At 48.9% G+C, this 21,105-nt stretch overlaps 1 protein-coding gene across 2 annotated transcripts; it reads left to right on the top strand.

Moving 5' to 3' along the window:
* The first annotated feature begins 1,318 nt into the window (after nucleotides 1–1,318).
* Nucleotides 1,319–20,427, top strand: LOC103784499 (large ribosomal subunit protein eL22). Of its 2 annotated transcripts, XM_063596345.1 has the most exons (3): nucleotides 1,319–1,519; nucleotides 1,645–1,752; nucleotides 19,605–20,415. In XM_063596345.1, exons 2-3 carry the CDS (start codon nucleotides 1,727–1,729, stop codon nucleotides 20,053–20,055), a joined length of 477 nt encoding a protein of 158 aa, XP_063452415.1. In that variant the 5' UTR covers nucleotides 1,319–1,519; nucleotides 1,645–1,726; the 3' UTR covers nucleotides 20,056–20,415. The 2 variants fall into 2 exon arrangements, with proteins under 2 accessions (XP_063452415.1, XP_054953287.1); XM_055097312.2 differs by lacking the exons at nucleotides 1,319–1,519; nucleotides 1,645–1,752 and adding an exon at nucleotides 7,959–8,219 and having other exon boundaries at nucleotides 19,605–20,427.
* Nucleotides 20,428–21,105: the final 678 nt, after the last annotated feature.

Genomic DNA, 21,105 nt, shown 5'->3' with positions numbered 1-21,105 from the left:
AAAGGAAAAAAGATGGATGTGTGCCATGTGCGGTGGCTCACGCCTGTAATCCCAGCACTTTGGGAGGCTAAGGTAGACGGATCACTTGATTTCAGGAGTTCGAGACCAGCCTGACCAACATGGTGAAACCTTGTCTCTACTAAAAATAAAAAATTAGCTGGGTGTAGCTGTAGTCCCAGCTATTTCGGAGGCTGAGGCAGGAGAATCACTTGAACCTGGGAGGCAGAGGTTGCAGTGAGCTGAGATCACGTGCCATTGCACTACAGCCTGGGCAACAAGGGTGAAACCCCATCTCAGAAAAAAAAAAAAAAAGAAAGAAAAGAAAAGAAAAAGAAAGATAGATATATTCCTAGGAAAGGCATTGCTTCTCACCACACCCTCCCACCTGCTCAGCCATCACCTCACAGTGCCAGCCATCACCCCCTCATCACCCCCTACCGAATCACCCCCTCATCACCCCTTACCAAAACACCGCCTCCCCATCCCCACTCCCCACACAACTGAAACACAGCCTGGACTCTTCCAAGTCAGGTTTGTCATTGTTACAAAATGATCATTGTAAGAAAAAGGAACAAACCCATAGACTAGAACTCACACCCACTACTATTATCCAGAGAAAGCCCCTGCTGATATTCTGAGTTTTTTCTCGGAAATCATACCTCTGTATTTTGTGTGTGTGTTTTTTAATATTATTATTATTTTTTGAGATGGAGTCTCGCTCTGTTGCCCAGGCTGGAGTGCAGTGGTGCGATCTTGACTGCAACCTCCACTTCTCCAGTTCAAGAGATTCTCCTGTCTTCAGCATCCCAAGTAGCTCGGATTACAGGCGTGCATACCATGCTCTGCTAATTTTTGTATTTTTAGTAGAGATGGTGTTTCACTGTGTTGGCCAGGCTGCTCTCGAACTCCTGACCTCAGGTGATCCACCCACCTCGGCCTCCCAAAGTACTGGGATTACAGGCAGGAGCCACTGTGCTCGGCCTGTATTTTATGTTTTAATAATTTCTCTGCACATGCTGTTTTGTACCTTGCTTTTTTTTTTTTTTTTTTCTGCTCAATTACATATCTTGAACATCTTTCCAGGCCATTAACTATTCTTCTACCAAGAAATGTCAATGGCTGCCCAGTATTCCATAAATAAATCAGTGTTTATTTAACCAGCCTACTGATTGCTAGACATTTTGTACCTCATTCTTGACTTTGAATCTCAGCTCTGCACTTAATAGCTGTGTGCTAACAGGAAAGTCACTTCCGCTTTCTGAGCCTCCGTTTGCTCATCTGCCCGCTAAGCAGCCTAATGCCCCAGTGCCCTTAGGCATTGCTTCGAAGATCTGAGTTGGTGGATGATGCAGCGCTTGGCACGGTGCCGGTGACACATCCCCCTAAGTGTTTTCTCAGTGTGAGTCTTCATCGGCTTCTGTGCTGTGCCTTCTTCAGCTTGTTTGCGAGTTCCTGGTTCATCCTGACCACCCTGAAAGGCCGCCCCTGGGACTTCGCATAACTCATTCTCTCTCCCCTGGTGTGTAAGTCTCTCTCCTGGTTCCCAGCAGGAGTGTAGGAATCAGTGCTTGTCCTGGACTCTGGGCTGGGAACTAGCACCTAGTGGGGACTGGACTAGGATGACTTGGGCCAATTTCTTTTCAGGCTGAGCTTGGATTTCAGATCAGATCTCTTAGGACAGAGCCCTTGGGAATTCCCATGGTGTGAATGTCCTGGGCCAGCGGGAATGGCTGCTCGCTCATCTCTTCCAAGGTAAGTGTGAAGGTCTGCCCAGGCCCCTGGGTGCATGCCAAGCTGTGTGCTCCCACCTTGATGTCCAGAGATGTAACCCTCCCAGACGGTGGGTATGCTCCAGCAGCCTCCCACACCTGCCACGGGCCACTCTTTCTGGGGCTGTCTCTGTGTGAGGGTCTGGCCGTGGCTGCCCTAGACCAGCTCAGGAAGACTTGCTTCTTCAGCCAAGTCTCCCTTCTGTCCAGCCACTGGTGTGACTCATCACAGAGCCCATTTCTACTGCAAAAAGAAATGCTCAGACCTACGCCCCTGGATACAAAAGAGGCCACTCAGCTGAGGATCTGCTTCCAACAACTGGAATGCAGACCCTGAATAACCCCAAGTAGAAAACGCGTGTATAGAGCTTGTGTGCGCAACTACACACACACCATTTCCTCATGTACCCTCCCACACGCTCTCACTTGTTCTCCAGCATGCCCGTCCTTATCCGCTCACACATTCACACACATGTATGCACGCATGCAACTACCCTGTGCTGTGCCAGACAGCAGTTACTCTGGCTCAGCTTATGTTTTTCGTCATGCTGCTCTGAGAAAAAAGAGAATATGTTTGGAGAGACCCCAGCTGCCAGACAGCAGTGCTTTCCCCACCCCCCAATTTTGGCCCCATAAGTCAGATCTCAATTTTCTTTACCCCTTGAGCAGTGAAAGAGAAAGGGGCACACACCACAAACCAGAAATGAGACAGAAGCCTGGTGCAGTGGTGTGCACCTGCAGTCCCGAATACTCAGGAGGCCGAGGCTGGAGGATTGCTTGAGGCCAGGAGTTTGAGTCCAGTCTGGACAACATAGCGAGACCTTGTCTCTAAAAAAAAACTTAAAAAAAAAAACAACACATGAGACAGAGACCTCTACCCTGTGACACCCTGGTTATCTGATTGCACCTGGTGCACACTCTTGAGTGGGATACAGAGATTCTTACTTCCTCTTGACCTACAAGATAAGCATATAGTAGGTCAGAGTGCTGGAGGGAGGTGGAGAGGGGTCATGAGAGAGAAGACTCAGGACTGGCTTTGGGAAGGAAGCAGAAATGGAGATGGGCCTGGAAGGATTGAGAAAATCTCATCAGAAGAGGCGGGGTGCGATGGCTCACACCTGTTATCCTAACACTTTGGGAGGCCAAGGTGGGAAGATTGCCTGAGGCCAGGAGTTTGAGACCAGCCTGGGCAACATGGTGAGACTCCCTGTCTACAAAAAATTAAAAAAAATTATGTGGGCGTGGTGGCCCACACCTACAGTCTCAGCTACTTGAGAGGTTGGGAGGGGAGGATCACTTGAGCCCAGGAAGTAGAGGCTGCAGTGAGCTGTGATTGTGCCAAGACACTTTAGCCTGGGTGACAGCACAAGACTTTGTCTGAAAAAAAAAAAGGCTTAACAATCCATCCCTTTCTAAGTCCAAAACCAGTACAGAATCAGCCTAGAAACCTTTATAATCTAATTTAACTTAACAAATATTCAAATATTTACTGAAGGTCTAACATGTGCCAGGCACTGTCAAAAGATGCCAAGAGAAGAAAAACATTCCTTCTTCGAACCTTCCCCAGGGAAGCGCTGTCACCCTTTGGGCATACACTTCCCACGCTTTCTGAGACAGGGTCTTCGCAGATGGGCTGGTCAGCACCGTCCTGCAGCTTCTTGGGGACTATTCGTCTGCGTGGCAGAAGTGCAAGAGAGCTGTCAGGAGTTGGAGGACTTGTAACTGCTGCTTACTCTCTTCCTACAGCACAGTGGTTCACAATCTGGGAGATTTTGTCCTTCAAGGACATGTGGCAATATCTGAGACATTTTTGGTTGACATAAATAGAGGAGGTGCTACTGGCAACCCCCCTGCAAAGCAAAAGACAGCCCCCACAGTGAAGAGGGAGCTGGCCCCAAGTGTCATCAGGGCTGGGGCCAAGAAGCACTGCTGTAGCATATTAGTTCTGGTTGCTGTGATGGTGATTCCTTAATAGCATCTCTCACCATTTCTTTCTTTCTTTTTTTTTTGGAGGCGGCGGGACAGAGTTTCAAAAAGGCAACGTCTGCCTCCTGGGTTCAAGCAATTCTCCTGCCTCAGCCTCCTGAGTAGCTGGGATTACAGGCGCCTGCTGCCACGCCGGCTAATTTTTGCATTTTTAGTAGAGACAGGGTTTCACCATGTTGGCCAGGCTGGTCTTGAACTCCTGACCTCAGGTAATCCACCCACCTCAGCCTCCCAAAGTGCTGGGATTATAGGCGTGAGCCACTGTGCCCAGCCATCTCTCCCCATTTCTTTATTTTATTTTATTTTTTTGAAATGGAGTCCCACTCTGTTGCCCAGGCTAGAGTGCAGTGGTATGATCTTGGCTCACTGCAGCCTCCGCCTCCTGGGTTCAAGCGATTGTCCTGCCTCAGCCTCCTGAGTAGCTGGGACTACAGGTGCCTGCCACCACGCCCGGCTAATTTTTGTATTTTTAGTAGAGATGGAGTTTCGCCAAGTTAGCCAGGCTGGTCTCGAACTCCTGACCTCAGGTGATCTGCCTGCATCGGCCTCCCAAAGTGCTGGAATTACAGGTGTGAGCCACCTCGCCCAGCCATCTCTCCCCATTTCTAATGCACGAATCCAATCCATCATGGCCTGGGAAACTAGTTACTTAAGCTTGCTAAGACTGCTTCTAAAAGAAGAATAAAGAGGTACAGAATCCAGCACCATAGACTACCCCATGAGTCAAATGCATGAGCTTTGTGATCCTGACTGAGGTTTGACTGGGGCTTAGGAACTAGACTCATGACTCAGTGGGTCTACCAAGGTGGGTGGTGTCAGTGGCAGGGATTCTGGGCCTTCAAGAGAGGTGTTCACGCACAAAGAACAGATCCTGCCCTAGGGCATTAATCAGAACTCTCTGGTACCCAAAGGGCAGCTTCCTCCCTTGGTTGGACCATGGCCCACTCCTGTGGTTTGTGCCTTTTCTATCTGGGCATTGAATCCTGGCATCTTTGGCTTCTGCTCCTCACTGTTTCAATTCCTGGCCATACCCCATGCTTTGTGCCACCCCATGATTTGGTTTCCATGTTCCGTCTTGCCCTCCTGCCTCCTCCTGGCCCCTGCCCTGCAGCCAGACAGATGGAACAATAGGCCCCCTTTCCTCCTTCTGGATTTTCTACAGTGTTCCGCATAAACAGGGTGGCCACACTCGTGGCCTCTGGGTATGGCTTTACCATATTTGGTTTGGGAACACGTCATGTATGTAATGTGCCAGCACTCTGTTCTTGGCTCGGGCTAGCTCATTCCAAGTTTTATAGGACTTCTTTGGTTGCAAGTGATGGAAATCAACTCTGGCTGGGCTAAGCAAAACAGGAATCTTTTGGAAAGACCCCAGAGGCATCTCAGGAATTCCAGGGCAGAGATGCCACTGGGCCTCAGGGATTGACTAAAACCAGGAACAGGGCACTGTGGGAGCACAGAAAGCCCTCCCTCTCCTTTCTGCCCTCTGCCTCCTGCTTCTTCCCCACATCTGCTTTCTGGGATGCTCGGAACTTGGGGTAGAAAATATCCAGTGAAAATAACAGTGGCTGGGCTTACATGTCTTCCATTCAGGGGAGCCGTCAGCCTGGGCTGGAAACTCTCGGTCCTGATTGAAAATTTCTAGGGGGAAAGATTTCTATGGCCGGTGGGCAAACAAAATACTAGGTATCCATGGTGACATTTACACTGATGGCCAAGAGAGGACACTAAAAGAGAGGGAAAGCTTCTGTTTTGGGTAATGAGCTTTGAAAGGCTGGGCGGGGTTGAAATGAAATCAGACACTCAGTAGTGCAAGTCTAAGATGTGGAGGGCTTGGCTTAATTCCACTCAATCTAACACACTTTTAGGAGAAATGACTATAGCTCCAATCCCCAAGGAGCTCCCCCTCTAATAAGGGACTAAGACAGACAAAAAACTACAGTACCAAGGTGGGCTGTCCAGAATAGTGCCACAGACAGTGCCCTGTGCACCAGGGCAAGGGGTGGGGAACTCTGCCAGGTCAGGTTAGCCCAGGAAGGGCAACACGAGGGGGGTGACATTTGAGCTGAGCCTCCGAGGATGGAAAAAACAGCTGGGCGGCAAAGCGAGTGGGAAGGACATACCTGGAGCTCCCGGGAAGCCTCCTGGGTCTTTGGCGACTGCAAATGCAACATCGTTGGGAGGATTTCTTCTTTCCACTTTTCTCATGGTCCTTTCTCTTTTCAGCCCCGTTTTGGTTTCCTACCATGTCATCACAAACTTAGTAGCTAAAACAACACAAACTTATTATCTTATAGTTCTGAAGGTTAGACGTCCAAAATGAGTCTTATGGGGCTAAAATCAAAAGGGAGAGTCTGTTTAGCCAGGGGATAATCCGTTTCCTTGCCTTTTCCAGCTTCTAGAGGCCACCTGCATTCCTTGGCTTGTGGCCCCTACTTCCATCTTCAAAGCTCATCACTCCACCTCTGCTTCCATTGTCCCATCTCCTTCTTCTACTTTTGACCTTCTAGTCTCCAGAATTTCGCTCTTGTTGCCCAGGCTAGAGTGCAATGGCACGATCTCAGCTCACCGCAACCTCTGCCTCCCAGGTTCAAGTGATTCTCCTGCCTCAGCCTCCCGAGTAGCTGGGATTACAGGCATGTGCCACCACACCCTGTTAATTTTGTATTTTTAGTAGAGACGAGGTTTCTCTATGCTGGTCAGGCTGGTCTTGAACTCCCTACCTCAGGTGAACTGCCTGTCTCAGCCTCCTAAAGTGCTGGGATTACAGGCGTGAGCCACCGCCCAGCCTTCCTCTTATAAAGGCCCTTGTGATTACATTGAGCTCACCTGGATGATGGGGGAGAATCTCCCCAGCTCAAGGTCCTTGACTTAATTGCAACAGCAAAGTCCTTTTGCCTCATAGGGTAATGGATTCACAGGTGCCGGGGATAAGGGTGTAGATTTCTTCTGGGTGGCAGGCATTGTTTGGCCTACCATAGCCTCCTTCACCACCCTCCTCACTCTTGTTCTAGCTGCAGGCAAAGCCACCCATCTGATGGGATAGCCTGGGGAGCACACAGCACTCCTGCAGGGCGTGGCAGGGGGCACAGCTCACCTGTGCTGGTGGAGGCAGGATGTACAGCTGGGGCTCTACTTCCAGCTGTCCTGGATTAAGCAGACAGAGCAGGCCTTCTCCTGCCGGCAGGTTCAGGTGGGTCCTTGCTCTCTGGGTTCTAAGTTCTTTAGCTGCAATTGGAAGATTTGTCAGAGTTGTGCAAGGACTAGATTCGAGGAAGGCAGTCAGAGACCCTGCCAATTCTGCATTCAGCTCTTCAGTAATAAAGCCTGACTTTCTGTGCAGGTCCCTACTTAGCTCCTTCTGTCTGTTTTCAACAGGCCAGGAGCCCAGAGAGGAGGAGAAGTGAGTGTGGGGTTCCCTTTACCTGCCACAATCTGGGTTCACAAGGCTATCAAAGGCAGCTATCTAGGCAGTGTGAGTGGGAAGTACAGTGCCCGGAATAAGGACAGTAAATAGCCCATTGTCCTCCACTCTGCAAAACACAAGGGAGTTTTGTGTTCCATCCTGGGGCTGCATTTAGAAAGTGACATTAGAGGCCGGGCGTGGTGGCTCATGCCTATAATTCCTGAACTTTGGGAGGCCGAGGCAGGTGGATCACCTGAGGTCAGGAGTTCGAGACCAGCCTGGCCAACCTGATGAAATCCCATCTTTATTAAAAATACAGCTCCCTCTCTCTCCCCCTCCCCTCCCCCTCCCCCTCTCCCTGTCCCTGTCCCTGGTCTCCCTCTGATGCCACCAAAGTTGTGAAAGCCGAGGCTGGACTGTACTGCCGCCATCTTGGCTCACTGCAACCTCCCTGCCTGATTCTCCTGCCTCAGCCTGCAGAGTGCCTGGGATTGCAGGCGTGCGCCGCCACACCTGACTGGTTTTTGCATTTTTTGGTGGAGACGGGGTTCCGCCGTGTTGGCCGGGCTGGTCTCCAGCTCCTGACCGCGAGTGGTCTGCCTGCCTCGGCCTCCCGAGGTGCCGGGATTGCAGACAGAGTCTCGCTCACTCAGTGCTCAATGTTGCCCAGGCTGGAGTGCAGTGGCGTGATCTCGGCTCGCTACAACTTCCACCTCCCAGCCGCCTGCCTTGGCCTCCCAAAGTGCGAGATTGCAGCCTCTGCTCGGCCGCCACCCCGTCTGGGAAGTGAGGAGCGTCTCTGCCTGGCCGCCCATCGTCTGGGATGTGAGGAGCCCCTCTGCCCGGCTGCCCAGTTTGGGAAGTGAGGAGCGCCTCTTCCCGGCCGCCATCCCGCCTAGGAAGTGAGGCGTGTCTCTGCCCGGCCGCCCATCGTCTGAGATGTGGGGAGCACCTCTGCCCCGCTGCCCCGTCTGGGATGTGAGGAGCGCCTCTACCCGGCCGCGACCCCGTCTGGGAACTGAGGAGTGTCTCTGCCCGACCGCCACCCCATCTGGGAGGTGAGGAGCGTCTCTGCCCGGCCGCCCCGTCTGCGAAGTGAGGAGCCCCTCCGCCTGGCAGCCGCCCCGTCCGGGAGGTGGGGGGCAGCCCCCGCCCCGCCAGCCGCCCCGTCCGGGAGGGAGGTGGGGGGTCAGCCCCCTCCCCGCCAGCCGCCCCGTCCGGGAGGGAGGTGGGGGGCGCCTCCGCCCGGCCACTGCCCCGTCTGGGAGGTGGGGGGGGCGCCTCTGCCCGGCCGCCCCGTCTGGGAAGTGAGGAGCCCCTCTGCCCGGCCGCCACCCTGTCTGGGAGGTGTACCCAACAGCTCATTGAGAACGGGCCATGATGACGATGGCGGTTTTGTCGAATAGAAAAGGGGGAAATGTGGGGAAAAGAAAGAGAGATCAGATTGTTACTGTGTCTGTGTAGAAAGAAGTAGACATGGGAGACTCCATTTTGTTCTTTACTAAGAAAAATTCTTCTGCCTTGGGATGCTGTTAATCTATAACCTTACCCCCAACCCTGTGCTCTCTGAAACCTGTGCTGTGTCCACTCAGGGTTAAATGGATTAAGGGCGGTGCAAGATGTGCTTTGTTAAACAGATGCTTGAAGGCAGCATGCTCGTTAAGAGTCATCACCACTCCCTAATCTCAAGTACCCAGGGACACAAACACTGCGGAAGGCCGCAGGGTCCTCTGTCTAGGAAAACCAGAGACCTTTGTTCACATGTTTATCTGCTGACCTTCCCTCCACTATTGTCCTATGACCCTGCCAAATCCCCCTCTCCGAGAAACACCCAAAAATGATCAATAAATACTAAAAAAAATAAAAAATAAAAAAAATTTAAAAAAATAAAAATAAAAATACAAAAAATTAGCTGGGCATGGTGGCGCGTGCCTGTAATCCCAGCTATTCAGGAGGCTGAGACAGGAGAAGAATCGCTTGAATGCGGGAGGCAGAGGTTGCAGTGAGCCAACATCTCACCACTGCACTCCAGCCTGGGCAACAAGAGCAAAACTCCATCTCAAAACAAACAACAACAACAACAACAAAAAACAGGCTGGGCAAGGTGGCTCATGCCTATAATGCCAGCGCTTTGGGAGGCTGAGGTGGGTGGATTACCTGAGGTCAGAAGTTCAAGACCAGCCTGACCAACATGGAGAAACAGTGTCTCTACTAAAAATACAAAAATTAGCCAGGCGTAGTGGTGGACGCCTGTAGTCCCAGCTACTCGGGAGGCTGAGGCAGGAGAATTGCTTGAACCCGGGAGGCAGAGGTTGCAGTGAGCCGAGATCATGCCACTGCACTCTAGCCTGGGCAACAAAAGCGAAACTCTGTCTCAAAAAAAATAAAAATAAAACCAGAAAGAGGCCTGGTGCAGTGGCTCACATCTGTAATCCCAGCACTTTGGGAGGCCGAGGTGGGCAGATCACAAGGTCAGGAGTTTGAGACCAGCCTGGCCAACATAGTGAAACCCTGTCTCTACTAAAAATACAAAAATTAGCCAGGTGTGGTGTCGTGCACCTGTAGTCCCAGCTACTCGGGAGGCTGAGGCAGGAGAATCACTTGAACCCGGGAGGCAGAGGTTGCAGTGAGCCGAGATCGCGCCACTGCACTCCAGCCTGGGTGACAGAGTGAGACTCTGTCTCAAAACAAACTAACAAACAAAAAAAACCCAGAAAGAGACATTAGAACAGAACCTGGGAGCATGTCCAGGAGGAAAGGACTAGAAACATGTCACATGATGAGCAATTACAGGAAGTAAGAGAAGAATTAAAATGTTAATTCATTTGTTGCCTGTCTAAAGTGTTAAGGCATTTTGCGCAGAGGTGCTCTAATCATCCCAGAAGCCCTGGAGAAAAGTGCATTTATCTTCATTAAACAGATGAGCAGACAGGAGCTCAAATAACTCAAGAATATCTCCTAAAGTCACACAGATAAGGAAGTGGTGAGCCTGGACTTGAAGTCGGGGGTCTGAAACCCCCTTCCCCAAGTGAAGGCTTCAGCCTTCCTCCAATGCTGCCTCTCCATAAATGAATTTTGTCTGAAAAAGCTTCTGAAGCAACTGTTAGTTGCTTACCCAATGCCCATTTTCCCTTTCTTCTTTATCAATAGCATCATCATTTTATTTGAGATGTGTCCAGATTTAAACAAATAAACAAAAGATACACTATACTCCTTTGCAACTTGGAGAGACCACAGGTGACACTTCTGGCCTATATGACATGAGCAGAAGTCTGCTGGGTATTTCTGGGAATTATTTCCTGTTGCTTTCCCTTTTTTCCTTCCTGCTTGGGATGTGGATTGGAGTTTGAAGGTGGAGCACCCACTCCATAACTGCAAGGCAACCATGAGAATGAAAGCTACCTATTAAGGATGGTAGGCCGGGCATGGTGGTTCACACCTGTAATCCCAGCACTTTGGGAGGCTGAGGCAGGCAGATCACTGAGGTCAGGAGTTCGAGACCAGCCTGGCCAACATGGTGAAACCTAGTCTCTACTAAAAATACAAAAATTAGCTGGATGCGGTATCGTGTGCTTGTAATCCCAGCTACTTGGGAGGCAGAGGCTGGAGAATCGCTTGAACCTGAGAGGCAGAGGTTGCAGTGAGCCAAGATCGTGCCACTACACTCCAGCCTGGGCGACAGGGCAAGACTCAGTCTCAAAATTAAATAAATATAAATTTAAAAAGTGACTTAAAAGATGGTAGAGCAGAAAGAGAAAAATAAATGAAGACACTCAGGACCTCATAGAGCTGTCACACCAGCTCCAGCCTGCCCAGCCCCAGCCTTATTGTAAGGTGAGAAATATCTATCTCTGCCTTTGGTTAAGCCATGGTCGTATGGTTTCTGCTTCATGCGGCCAAACTCGCTCCTTACTAGTAAAAAGGAACATGACGGCGCTTCTTAAATACTTGAAGGACTGTCTTTGGAAGCGGGTTTGCGCTTTTCCTATGTTGCCCTGGAGAGCAGATCTAGGGAGCGTGGAAGGTGCAGAGAAACAGAAACTGTCTCAGTCAGACAGAAGAAGAACTTTCTAGCTGTGCTCTTGTTTCTTGGCTCAATGGAAGAATTGACAATGAGTCAGGGGCCGTCCTCACCCACGGGAGAGTTTGGGCAGAGACTTGATGACTCTAAGTGGGGCCAGATTAAGAGACTATGTTTGCATCAGTTAAGGACTGAACTCGATGCCATTTACATATCTGAGGACGAGAGCCGCTCAGGTATATCATCACATGACCCTCCTAATTAGGAGTATTTGCAGGATTGTGCAGTAGGCCTTTTCCTGTATGTACCTGTGAGGCAATAAGCTACCTTGATTAAAAAAAAAAAAGGTCCCAGCATCAGGTTAGTCGCGGAAGAACACAGAGGTTGGGAGATCATGGGTGATTAGATAACCTGGTTATTCTGACTTTGTGTTTTGCCTTTTCCTTGGGATCTCCCACTTTTACCACGTTGTCTCCAGGAAGGTGTATCACTCAAGAATCTCAGTTATAAGTGGCATAAAATCCCCAGAAGGGAATTTGTTGACTCGAGTAACTAAAACATTGAGAGGTTTCCTGTTTTCCGGCATGGCTGGATCCAGGTTCGCAGATGATGTCATCAGGAACCTCTTTCCTTACATTTCTCTGGGCTGCTTTTCCCTGAGTAGCCTTCATTCTCAGGTAGTTTTTTACTAGGTGGCAGCCAGATGAGTATCAGCAACTTCATACTTGCATCGGGGGCTCATAGCAACCCCAGCAGTGAGCTAGCACCTTTCCTCTAATAGGTTCAGCAAAAACCCTGGAGAGGGCTGTCATTGGTCCAGCCCAGGTCACATGACCACTTCTGACCAATCATGATAGTCAAGGATACACAGTGCTTTCATTGGCTAGGCCTGGGTGCTCCTTGATGAAGCTTGGCAGAGGGGTCAGCCCCACATGGGCTGAGAATGCCAGGGGGATGGAGTCCTATCAGAAAGAGGAATTAGACGCTGGACAGGCTAAAACGACAGACTGGATTCTACCATGGGGTGCTGCTCTCCTTTTCCCACACTGACTGAAGGCTTAGCACCTCACCTTGGTGCCCGTTTACATGATCAAGACTATCTGGGTCTTTCCAAGACTGTTCTAAATCTAAAGGAGAAAAGGGGAACCAATCACAGACTCTTTAGGAAACATAAACCCAGTGTGACTTATCAAGTAAACCTTATGACATGGATAAAAAATTCAACTCGGGCTCAGATACTGCTTTGCAGAAACCTTAGCTGACTTCCTTGGCTCTTAGTTCTTCACCTGCCACTACATGGAGGGCAGTGATGTAGTTTCCCCCAAGTACAGGAGCTAGACCTTTTTACACCTGGATCTTTTGTGACTCAGCAAAGAAGACTTCTGACTCTGTTTTCCACTTAAAACCTGCTCACTGGGTATGGAGACCACAACCTCTCTCTTCTCTTTGTGGAAAAGGACAGTGTTGTCTACATATGTTAGTCCTACTCCTTTAACTCTAGCCATTCTTTAAAATATTTTAAAAATTTGTTTTAATCAAAGTAATAGGCATATGTATTTTATAAAATTAAATATATGATACGACTTATAATGAAACTTCCCTACCTCAATTTCTCCTCCTGAAATTGAAAAAACCATGTTTAACCTTTTAAGTTTTTTCTTATGCAATTTACCTCCAGATTTCTAAATAACATGCTTTTACCTCTATTTTATTTATAAAATTTAGATATTATCAATAGACTTTCTATAGTGGAATCTTAGGATCCAGCTCTCCTAAGCTGGGAGACCTCACCACACAACCTGTTTCCAAGCTCAACACACTTCCTTGACACCCATCCTCCTATGACAGCTTTAGTTAAACCATTATTTAGTGTTTGCATTGTGTGTATATGTAAAACTGTTCACAGCTGACCTATTGTGTACTGTGATTGTATCTCCTCTCTTACACAATTTATCTTACTAATTTATCTCTATGGCACGGTGGCTCAAGCCTGTAATCCCAGCACTTTGGGAGGCCGAGGTGGGTGGATCACCTGAGGTCAGGAGTTTGAGACCAGCCTAGCTAATATAGTGAAACCTCATCTCTACTAAAAATACAAAGAAATTAGCCAGGCATGGTGGCAGGCCCCTGTAGTCTCAGCTACTTGGGAGGCTGAGGTGGGAGAATCGCTTGAATCCGGGAGGTGGAGGTTGCAGTAAGCAAGACTGCACCACTGCACTCCAACCTGTGTGACAGAGAGAGACTCCATCTAAAAAAGAGAAAAACAATTTTGACCTCGTAATGCAACAGTATTTTTTTTTCTTTTGAGTGAGACCTCAATTTTTTTTATTTTTTTTATTTTTAGTAGGAAAGAGGTTTCACCATGTTGGCCAGGCTGATCTCAAACTTCTGACCTCAGGTGATCCACCTGCCTTGGCCTCCCAAACTGCTGGGATTACGGGTGTAAGCCACTGCACCTGGCACAAGAGTTTTTGTTCTCTTTCTTAAAGACCTCCCTCCTGAAGACTTTCTTGCTTCAAATTGAACTTGTTGACTTGGCTGGCATCTTAGAGTTGTTTCTTTTCCATTACCCTGAGAATTCTTTCTCTCTCTCTTTGGTGGAACAAGTCTTTCATATCTTCCTGGGGAAGGGTGCATTAGAAGTAAAAATTTTGAAGGCTTGCATGTTTTTACTCTCCTCACATGCTGATTGATAGTTTGGCTGGATATAAAATTGCAGGTTAGACATAATTTTCTTTCAGAACTTTCAAAGTATTGTTCCATTGTCTTCTAGCTTCCAGCATCACTGTTGAGCAGTCTGATTTTATTTTAAATCCTAGTTTTGGGCCAGGCTCAGTGGCTCATGCCTGTAATCCCAGCACTTTGGGAGGCCGAGGTGGGTGGATCACCTGAGGTCATGAGTTCGAGACCAGCCTGGCCAACATGGCGAAACCCCATCTGTGTTAAAAATACAAAAATTACGCCTATAATCCCAGGACTTTGGGAGGCTGACGGGGGTGGATTACTGGAGGTCAGGAGTTCAAGACCAACCTGGCCAACATGGTAAAACCCCATCTCTACTAAAAATACAAAATTAGCTGGATGTGGTGGCATGCACCTGTAATCCCAGCTACTCGGGAAGCTGAGGCAGGAGAAACGCTTGAACCTGGGAGGCGGAAGTTGCAGTGAGCTGAAATTGCACCATTGCACTCCAGCCTGGGCAAGAAGAGCAAAAGTCAGTTAAAAAAACAAAATTAGCTCGGCATGGTGGTGCATTCCTGTAATCCCAGCTACTGGGGAGGCTGAGGCAGGAGAATTGCTTGAACCCAGGAGGCAGAGGTTACAGCGAGCTAAGATCACGCCATTGCACTCCAGCCTGGGCACAGAGCAAGACTCTGTCTCAAAAAAAAAAAAAAAAAAAAAAAAATCCTAGTTTTGCCTGGCACTGTGATGCCTATAATCCTAGCACCTTAGGAGTCTGAGGTAGGAGGATTGCTTGAGGCCAAGAGTTTGAGACCAGAGTGGTCAACATTAGCAAGATCCCTGTCTCCATTAAAATAAAAATAAAAATAACTAAAAAATAAATAAAATTAGAAAAAAATTCTTAGGTTTTCTCTTCAGGGCTTGGCAGAATGCCTGGGACATGGTGACATTCAGCAAATCTTTGTTGAGTGAGTGAACACAGATACTTGCCACATCCAGAATGTTTGGTGAAGCTATTGTCATTGACATATTGACTCAGAATGTGTTGCTTTGCCATTATGATTGTCTACCAGCAGTTCCTGTGTTCTGTGTGGTTTAGCGGGGAGCTGTTTTCATCTTAATCTTATTCTGGAGGCTCTCACCACTGGGTTCCAGGAAGTTCCAGTCTGATTAGTGCTGGCTCCACCCCCAAGCTGCTGCAGAAACCTACCATAATCCAAGACTTTCGGGGGCCTGTTGGTCAAGCATTGCCCACCACCCTTCTGTCTGCAGGTGGAGGCAGTTCAGACTGACCTTGGATGTCTGGGGTATTGCCTCCAAAGGCGTGTGCTCCAAAGGCTGCTCCTGCCAATTGGCCCTGGCCTATCACAGTTCCCTGCACTCCATAAGCCACCTCTCTAGTAACAACTTTTCAAGATGCCCCTCCTCTCCATTCCAGTGCTCCTGTCTTGGTTCAGACCATTACATTTCTCTCCTGGTACACTCCTGTAATCTAACCGGTCTCTCTGCCTATAGGCTAGTTAATCACCTTGCAGGGTTTTTTGTTTGTTTGTTTGTTTGTTTGAGACAGTTTTGCTCTTGTTGCCCAGGCTGGAGTGCAATGGCGTGATCTCGGCTCACTGCAAACTCCACTTCCCGGGTTCAAGTGATTCTCCTGCCTCAGCCTCCCAAGTAGCTGGGATTACAGGCATGTGCCACCATGCCCAGCTAATTTTTGTATTTTTAGTAGAGACAGGGTTTCACCACGTTAGTCAGACTGGTCTTGAACTCCTCACCTCAGGTGATCCACCCACCTCGGCCTCCCAAAGTGCTGGGATTACAGGTGTGAGCCCCACACCTGGCCTGCAGTTTTAAAATATATCTGCAGAACTTCAACAGGTTTCCCTCCCAAAGATGGAGGCTCATTCCTCTTTCCTTGAGTGGAGGCTAGACTTACTGACTCACTTCTAGCAGATCGAATATGGCAGAAGTGATTGTATGTTATTGGGTCATATAGCACTGTGACTTCCCCCATGTTCCCTCTTGGATCACTGGCTCCAATGTTGGCTGCCATGTTGCAAGCAGCACCATGGAGAGGCCCATGGGGTGAGGAACTGAGGCCTTCTGTGAATGGCAGATGAGTGGGCCATTTTGGGAAGTTGTTTGGAGGTTCTAGCAGGGGAGCACAGCCACTCATATACCCTTGACCAAAGAACAGCCCTCTATCGGGGAAGGTCGTCCTCTTCAACCTAGCGCACAGCTTCGGGAAGGACATATGTGGAGCAGTGAGAGAGGAAGGGGACACCTGCCGCACCATCCAGATCAGCTGAATCAACCCTGGCAATCAATGGGGTGACAGATATCATAGCCGGATCGAAGTGGGCCATTTTAGAAGCACATCTGCTAGCCCGGTCAAGCCTTTAGACAGCTTTCTGCAACCTCATAGGAAGCCCTGAATGACAACCAAGCTGCTGCCAGATTCCTAACTCTCAGAAACCATGTGAAATAGTAAATATTCATTGTTTTAAGCTGCTAAGTTTTGAGATAATACGCTATGTAGCAATAGATAACTAATATACCACTTTCCAAATTACCCTTCATATCACTGCCAAAGTAATCTTTCTTTTTCTTTTTCTTTTTTTTTTTTTGAGACAAAGTCTCACTCTGTCACCCAAGCTGGAGTGCAGTGGCACAATCTCGGCTCACTGCATCTCCACCTCCTGGGTTCAAGCGATTATCCTGCCTCAGCCTCCTGAGTAGCTGGGATTACAGGCACATGCCACCACCCCTGGCTAATTTTTTGTATTTTTAGTAGAGACAGGGTTTCTCCATGTCGGTCAGGCTGGTCTCAAACTCCTGACCTTAGGTGATCCGCCCACCTCGGCCTCCCAAAGTCCCGGGATTACAGGCATGAGCCACCGTGCCTGGCCAAAGTAATCTTTCTAAAATAAAAATCTGTTAGCAAGGTGCCTGTGGTCCCAGCTACTCGGGAGGCTGAGGTGGGAGGATCAATTGAGCCCAGGAATTCTGGGTTACAGTGAGCTAAAGAAAGAGAGAGAGAGAGAGAGAGAGAGAACGAAAGAAAAAGAGAAAATGAAAACCTGATCAAATAATTTTCCTTCTATAATCCTTCTGTGGTTACCCATGACTTTGAAGATTAAGTCCTAACTCTTTTGCTTAGCACACAGGGCAAGAGAATGGCGTGAACCCGGGAGGCAGAGCTTGCAGTGAGCCAAGATTGCGCCACTGCAGCCTGGGTGACAGAGAGAGACTCCATCTCAAAAAAAAAAATAATAATAATAATAATAATAAAAATAAAGGAGAAGAATGGGTCTCTTTCCTTCGGCTCCCCTGGCGAGGAGATTCCTGGCTCTAGGGCTGACAGCCAACCAATACAGTGTTGTTAATGTATCGAAATACTTTCATTCTAGTTAGCAAACAGCCATCCCTGAGCCCCTTGAATACTCTTTCATCGTCCTAGCCTGCTTTCCTTGGGACCCCAAGACTTCTTCTGCATCCAGCAAGCAAAAGAGCATCTCAGCGGGCCTCCGGGATCCTAACGCAGTTGGAATGTCCATTCTGATTGCTGGGGCTGTGTTGCTGTGCAGGTTGTTAAAATTTGTGAATATCACCTCTGGCCAGACCCATTGCCTCAGTGTTGAGGAAAGACCATTTTGGGGGCAATTAGGGGCTCTGGGTTCGAGTCCTATCACCAACAGGCGGTATAACATTGGATACATTGTCCTTTATGGGTCTCAGTTTGTTTACCTATAGAATGAGGGCGCTGGGCCAGGTGTGCTCTGAAGTTTTTGACAGAATCCTGTGATTCCATCCTCATCTTCCAAACAGGTGTGTACATGTGTGTGCACCTATGTGCGTACATGAGTGTACATGTGTATATTCCCATGTTTCCTTGCTACTGAGCTTCGTTTCCAAGTGCAACAAAACCTGCTGTCCCCTACACCTTCAGGCTGGCCCAGGGCAAATGCCTGATAGTCTCTGAGCCATGGGGCCTGGAGCTTGTGCTCTCATCCCTTCTGTGTCCCTTCCCCCTTCAACCCTGGACTGTTCACAGCTGCATAGACTCAGACCCTCTGTCTACCTAGCCAGAGCCCTGTTCGCGCCAGCTCTTCCCGCCGAGCTGTGCAGAGCTGTGCAGAACTGCTTCTGGCTCTGAACTGCTCCCTGCTCCTCCTTGTCTACCTTCCTCTTCCCAACCCCAGTCCCAGGTTCAGCCCTGCCAGTCCCCAGCTTGGGAGGCCCCCAGTGAGCACAGGTACTAGATGTTCCCAAAGTCCAAGCGTAGATGAGGGTGGGGCTGGAGTGGGCATGACCAACATGGTGGAGCTGGCATCTGTTGCAGCTAGCGGGGAAAAGGTTTGAGGGGTAGGAAGCAGCCCCTCCCCCAGCGCTGGGGAATGAGTAGGGTCGTCTAGGGTGCTGGCAGAGAGGGAACTTCTGGCTTCTACCCTGCTCCCTGAGTGAAGGGCAAGCTCAGTCCTCCTGCCCTCACCTTCCCATCAGGAGCCCCAAGTCCTGCAGGCTTAGAGATGATGTGCTGTCTTCCAGGGAGAGGTGGCATGATTATATCTGTGCTCTATCAGGCTAGTAGCTCTGTGATTTTCACCCAGAAAGGAAGCCCCCAAAGATGAATCTTCTTGAACATGAGAGCTCCCCCTCACTCAGAGGCCACATACATGTGGTCTGTGGATTAGCTGCGTTACATGGGATGCTATAAAAGGCAGATTCTTGTGTCCCTAGAGTGAGAGGGGAAGGGCATATGTCTGCACTTTGAACACTCCCTCCTTTCCCTGATATTCTCATGCACATAAACGTTAGTGTGCATTAATTTGTGAATATCACCTCTGGGAGACCCATTGCCTCAGTGTTGAGGAAAGACCATTTTGGGGGAAATTAGGGGTTGTGGGTTCGAGTCCTATCACCAACAGGCGGTGTAACCTTGGATACATTGTCTTCTACGGGTCTCAGTTTATGCACATAAACTTTAGTGTGCATAAGAATTTCAGGAAAAGGAGGTTGTGTTAAAGTTAACACATTAACCTGTGTTCTAATGAGCTTTCCAATCTTCTTCCTAGGGACATCCAGATAGAAGTATCTTTCTTTGCAACTGTAATTTGGAATTCTTTAGAATTCTGTTAGAGCCTTCGGGATCTGTTACTTCCTGCTTCTCGCGGCTTGGAGTGGATCCCAGATGCTTGACTGTGCTGCCTTCAGGCTCTGGGCCCTTTCCCTTCACGGTGCCGGTCCTCCAGGGCCAGCTGGTTGTGGCTCCCTGATCGTGATGGAGATTTACAATGTCGATTCTTGATGTCATCTGCTGCAATCCCAGAGCAGTTGGTGGCTCACTGTCATAGCCTGGCTTCATTTCTGTGTTCTGTTGAAATTGCCTATCGGTTGTTCTTCTAGAGATAATTGTGCGTGTCTTTAAGGAAGGTTTCCTAATCCTGGGTCTATGAAGGTCTGCGGATTGGCTGCAGAGGGCCAGCAAACCTTCTGAAATGGATACAGAACTGAGTGTGTGTGTGTGTGTGTGTGCGTGCGTTGCATTTTTCTGGGGCAAGTTCATAGCTTTCCTCAGATTCTCAAAAGTGTCTGTGACCTAAAATATATTAAGAGACCCTTAAGGGCAAGGACTTTATCTTAGCTATCTCTTTGTTCCCCATGGTACCACCAAGCATGGTGCTTTGCATAAAACACATGTAAACATGATATTCACTAAAGTTCATTGCTTCTGTTGAAGGGTGATGGTCTCCACTCCCTGGATACACCAGCATGGGAGGTGCCTTCTCAATGGAAAGACAAAAAGAGCATTTTCTCGCTCCCTTTCTAACTCCGCTGCCACCATAGCTCCTGTGAAAAAGCTTGTGGCAAAGGGGGACAAAAAAAAGAAGCAGGTTCTGAAGTTCACTCTTGATTGCACCCACCCTGTAGAAGATGGAATCATGGATGCTGCCAATTTTGAGCGGTTTTTGCAAGAAAGGATCAAAGTGAACGGAAAAGCTGGGAACCTTGGTGGAGGGGTGGTGACCAACGAAAGGAGCAAGAGCAAGATCACTGTGACATCCAAGGTGACTTTCTGCAAAAGGTATTTGAAATATCTCACCAAAAAATATTTGAAGAAAAATAATTTATGTGACTGCTTGCGCATACTTGCTAACAGCAAAGAGAGTTACGAATTACGTTACTTCTAGATTAACCAGGACGAAGAAGAGGATTAAATTTCATTTATCTGGAATATTTTGTATGAGTTCCTGAATAAAACTTGGGAACTAAAAAAAAAAAAGAGCATTTTCTCTTAAAAAAAAAAAATCCCTGTCACCCTGGAGAGTCCACACATCACGCCTGGGCTCAGTAGTGGCACGTCCTCTCTCCCCAAGATGGGTGGGGAGGTGGAGTGGGTGGACAAGAAAGACACCATCCCCCATCCCTAGGCAGGTCTGAAATTGAATTCACCCCCAGGAGGAAGGAGAAATTTGCCAACCTAATAGCTTTCATTCTGTGTGAGCTTTTCCTGCTGCACGGGAAGGGGGACCCCTCTGGTTCTTAAAGGAGACAATGAATCTTCATTCATTTGTGCTCTGCAGTGTTTGTAGATTGGGTAGACCTGGAGGGGAGTCAAGGTTCTTTTAGATTCTTTCAACAATGGAAGGCAATTGGAATTGGGTCCTACTGAGTCAGCACACCTGTCATCTGTGTCTGCGGTGGCTGGACCAGCTGCTTAGGGAAAAACACGGGTCCAGAGCTCTTCCAAGGACACGTTTCCAGGTCCTTTCTAGCCTGAAAATACCCGAGTCTGAGAAATGAGCCTGGGATTGCCAATGGCAGTGGAAATGTGTTAGGCATGGGCAGTCTCTGCCGTGGAAGGGGTGGTATCCACTGGCTGAGCACTTCCTATGACCCAGGAGTGCCCGGCCCCTCCTCATCCTTACGGAAGCCTGTGTTCTTAGTCACCCTGGGAGGGGGCCATGAGTTCCTCCTTTACAGGTGAGAAAGCTGCCCTGAGTTGCCCAGGGTCCTGAGGCCAGGGAGTGGCAGAGCCGGGATCTGCCTCCAGAGCTCCACGTCGCTCTGTGCCGCTGCCACCCAGCCCAGAGGGCTCTGGGAAGCTGGCAGCAGAAGGCTTGGGCATTTGGGTTGTTGCCCTGTCACTTAGCTGTTGGCCTCAACTGACATTTCAGGCCTCAGTTTCCCTGTCTGTGAAAATGAGAGGATATGTGGAAGGACGGCAGCGACAGAGCAGC

This window comes from Pan paniscus, chromosome 15 (assembly GCF_029289425.2).
Source record: "Pan paniscus chromosome 15, NHGRI_mPanPan1-v2.0_pri, whole genome shotgun sequence".
Lineage (NCBI taxonomy): Eukaryota > Metazoa > Chordata > Mammalia > Primates > Hominidae > Pan > Pan paniscus.
This window is presented reverse-complemented; position numbering and strand designations above follow the sequence as displayed.

What these genes read in the sequence shown, in the direction of transcription:
- LOC103784499 (XM_055097312.2), top strand. Translation starts at nt 8,101, where the DNA reads ATGTGGGGAGCACCTCTGCCCCGCTGCCCCGTCTGGGATGTGAGGAGC. An exon ending in ACCGCCACCCCATCTGGGAG is followed by an intron (nt 8,220 to 19,604) that starts GTGAGGAGCGTC and finishes CTTCTGTTGAAG; the next exon opens with GGTGATGGTCTCCACTCCCT.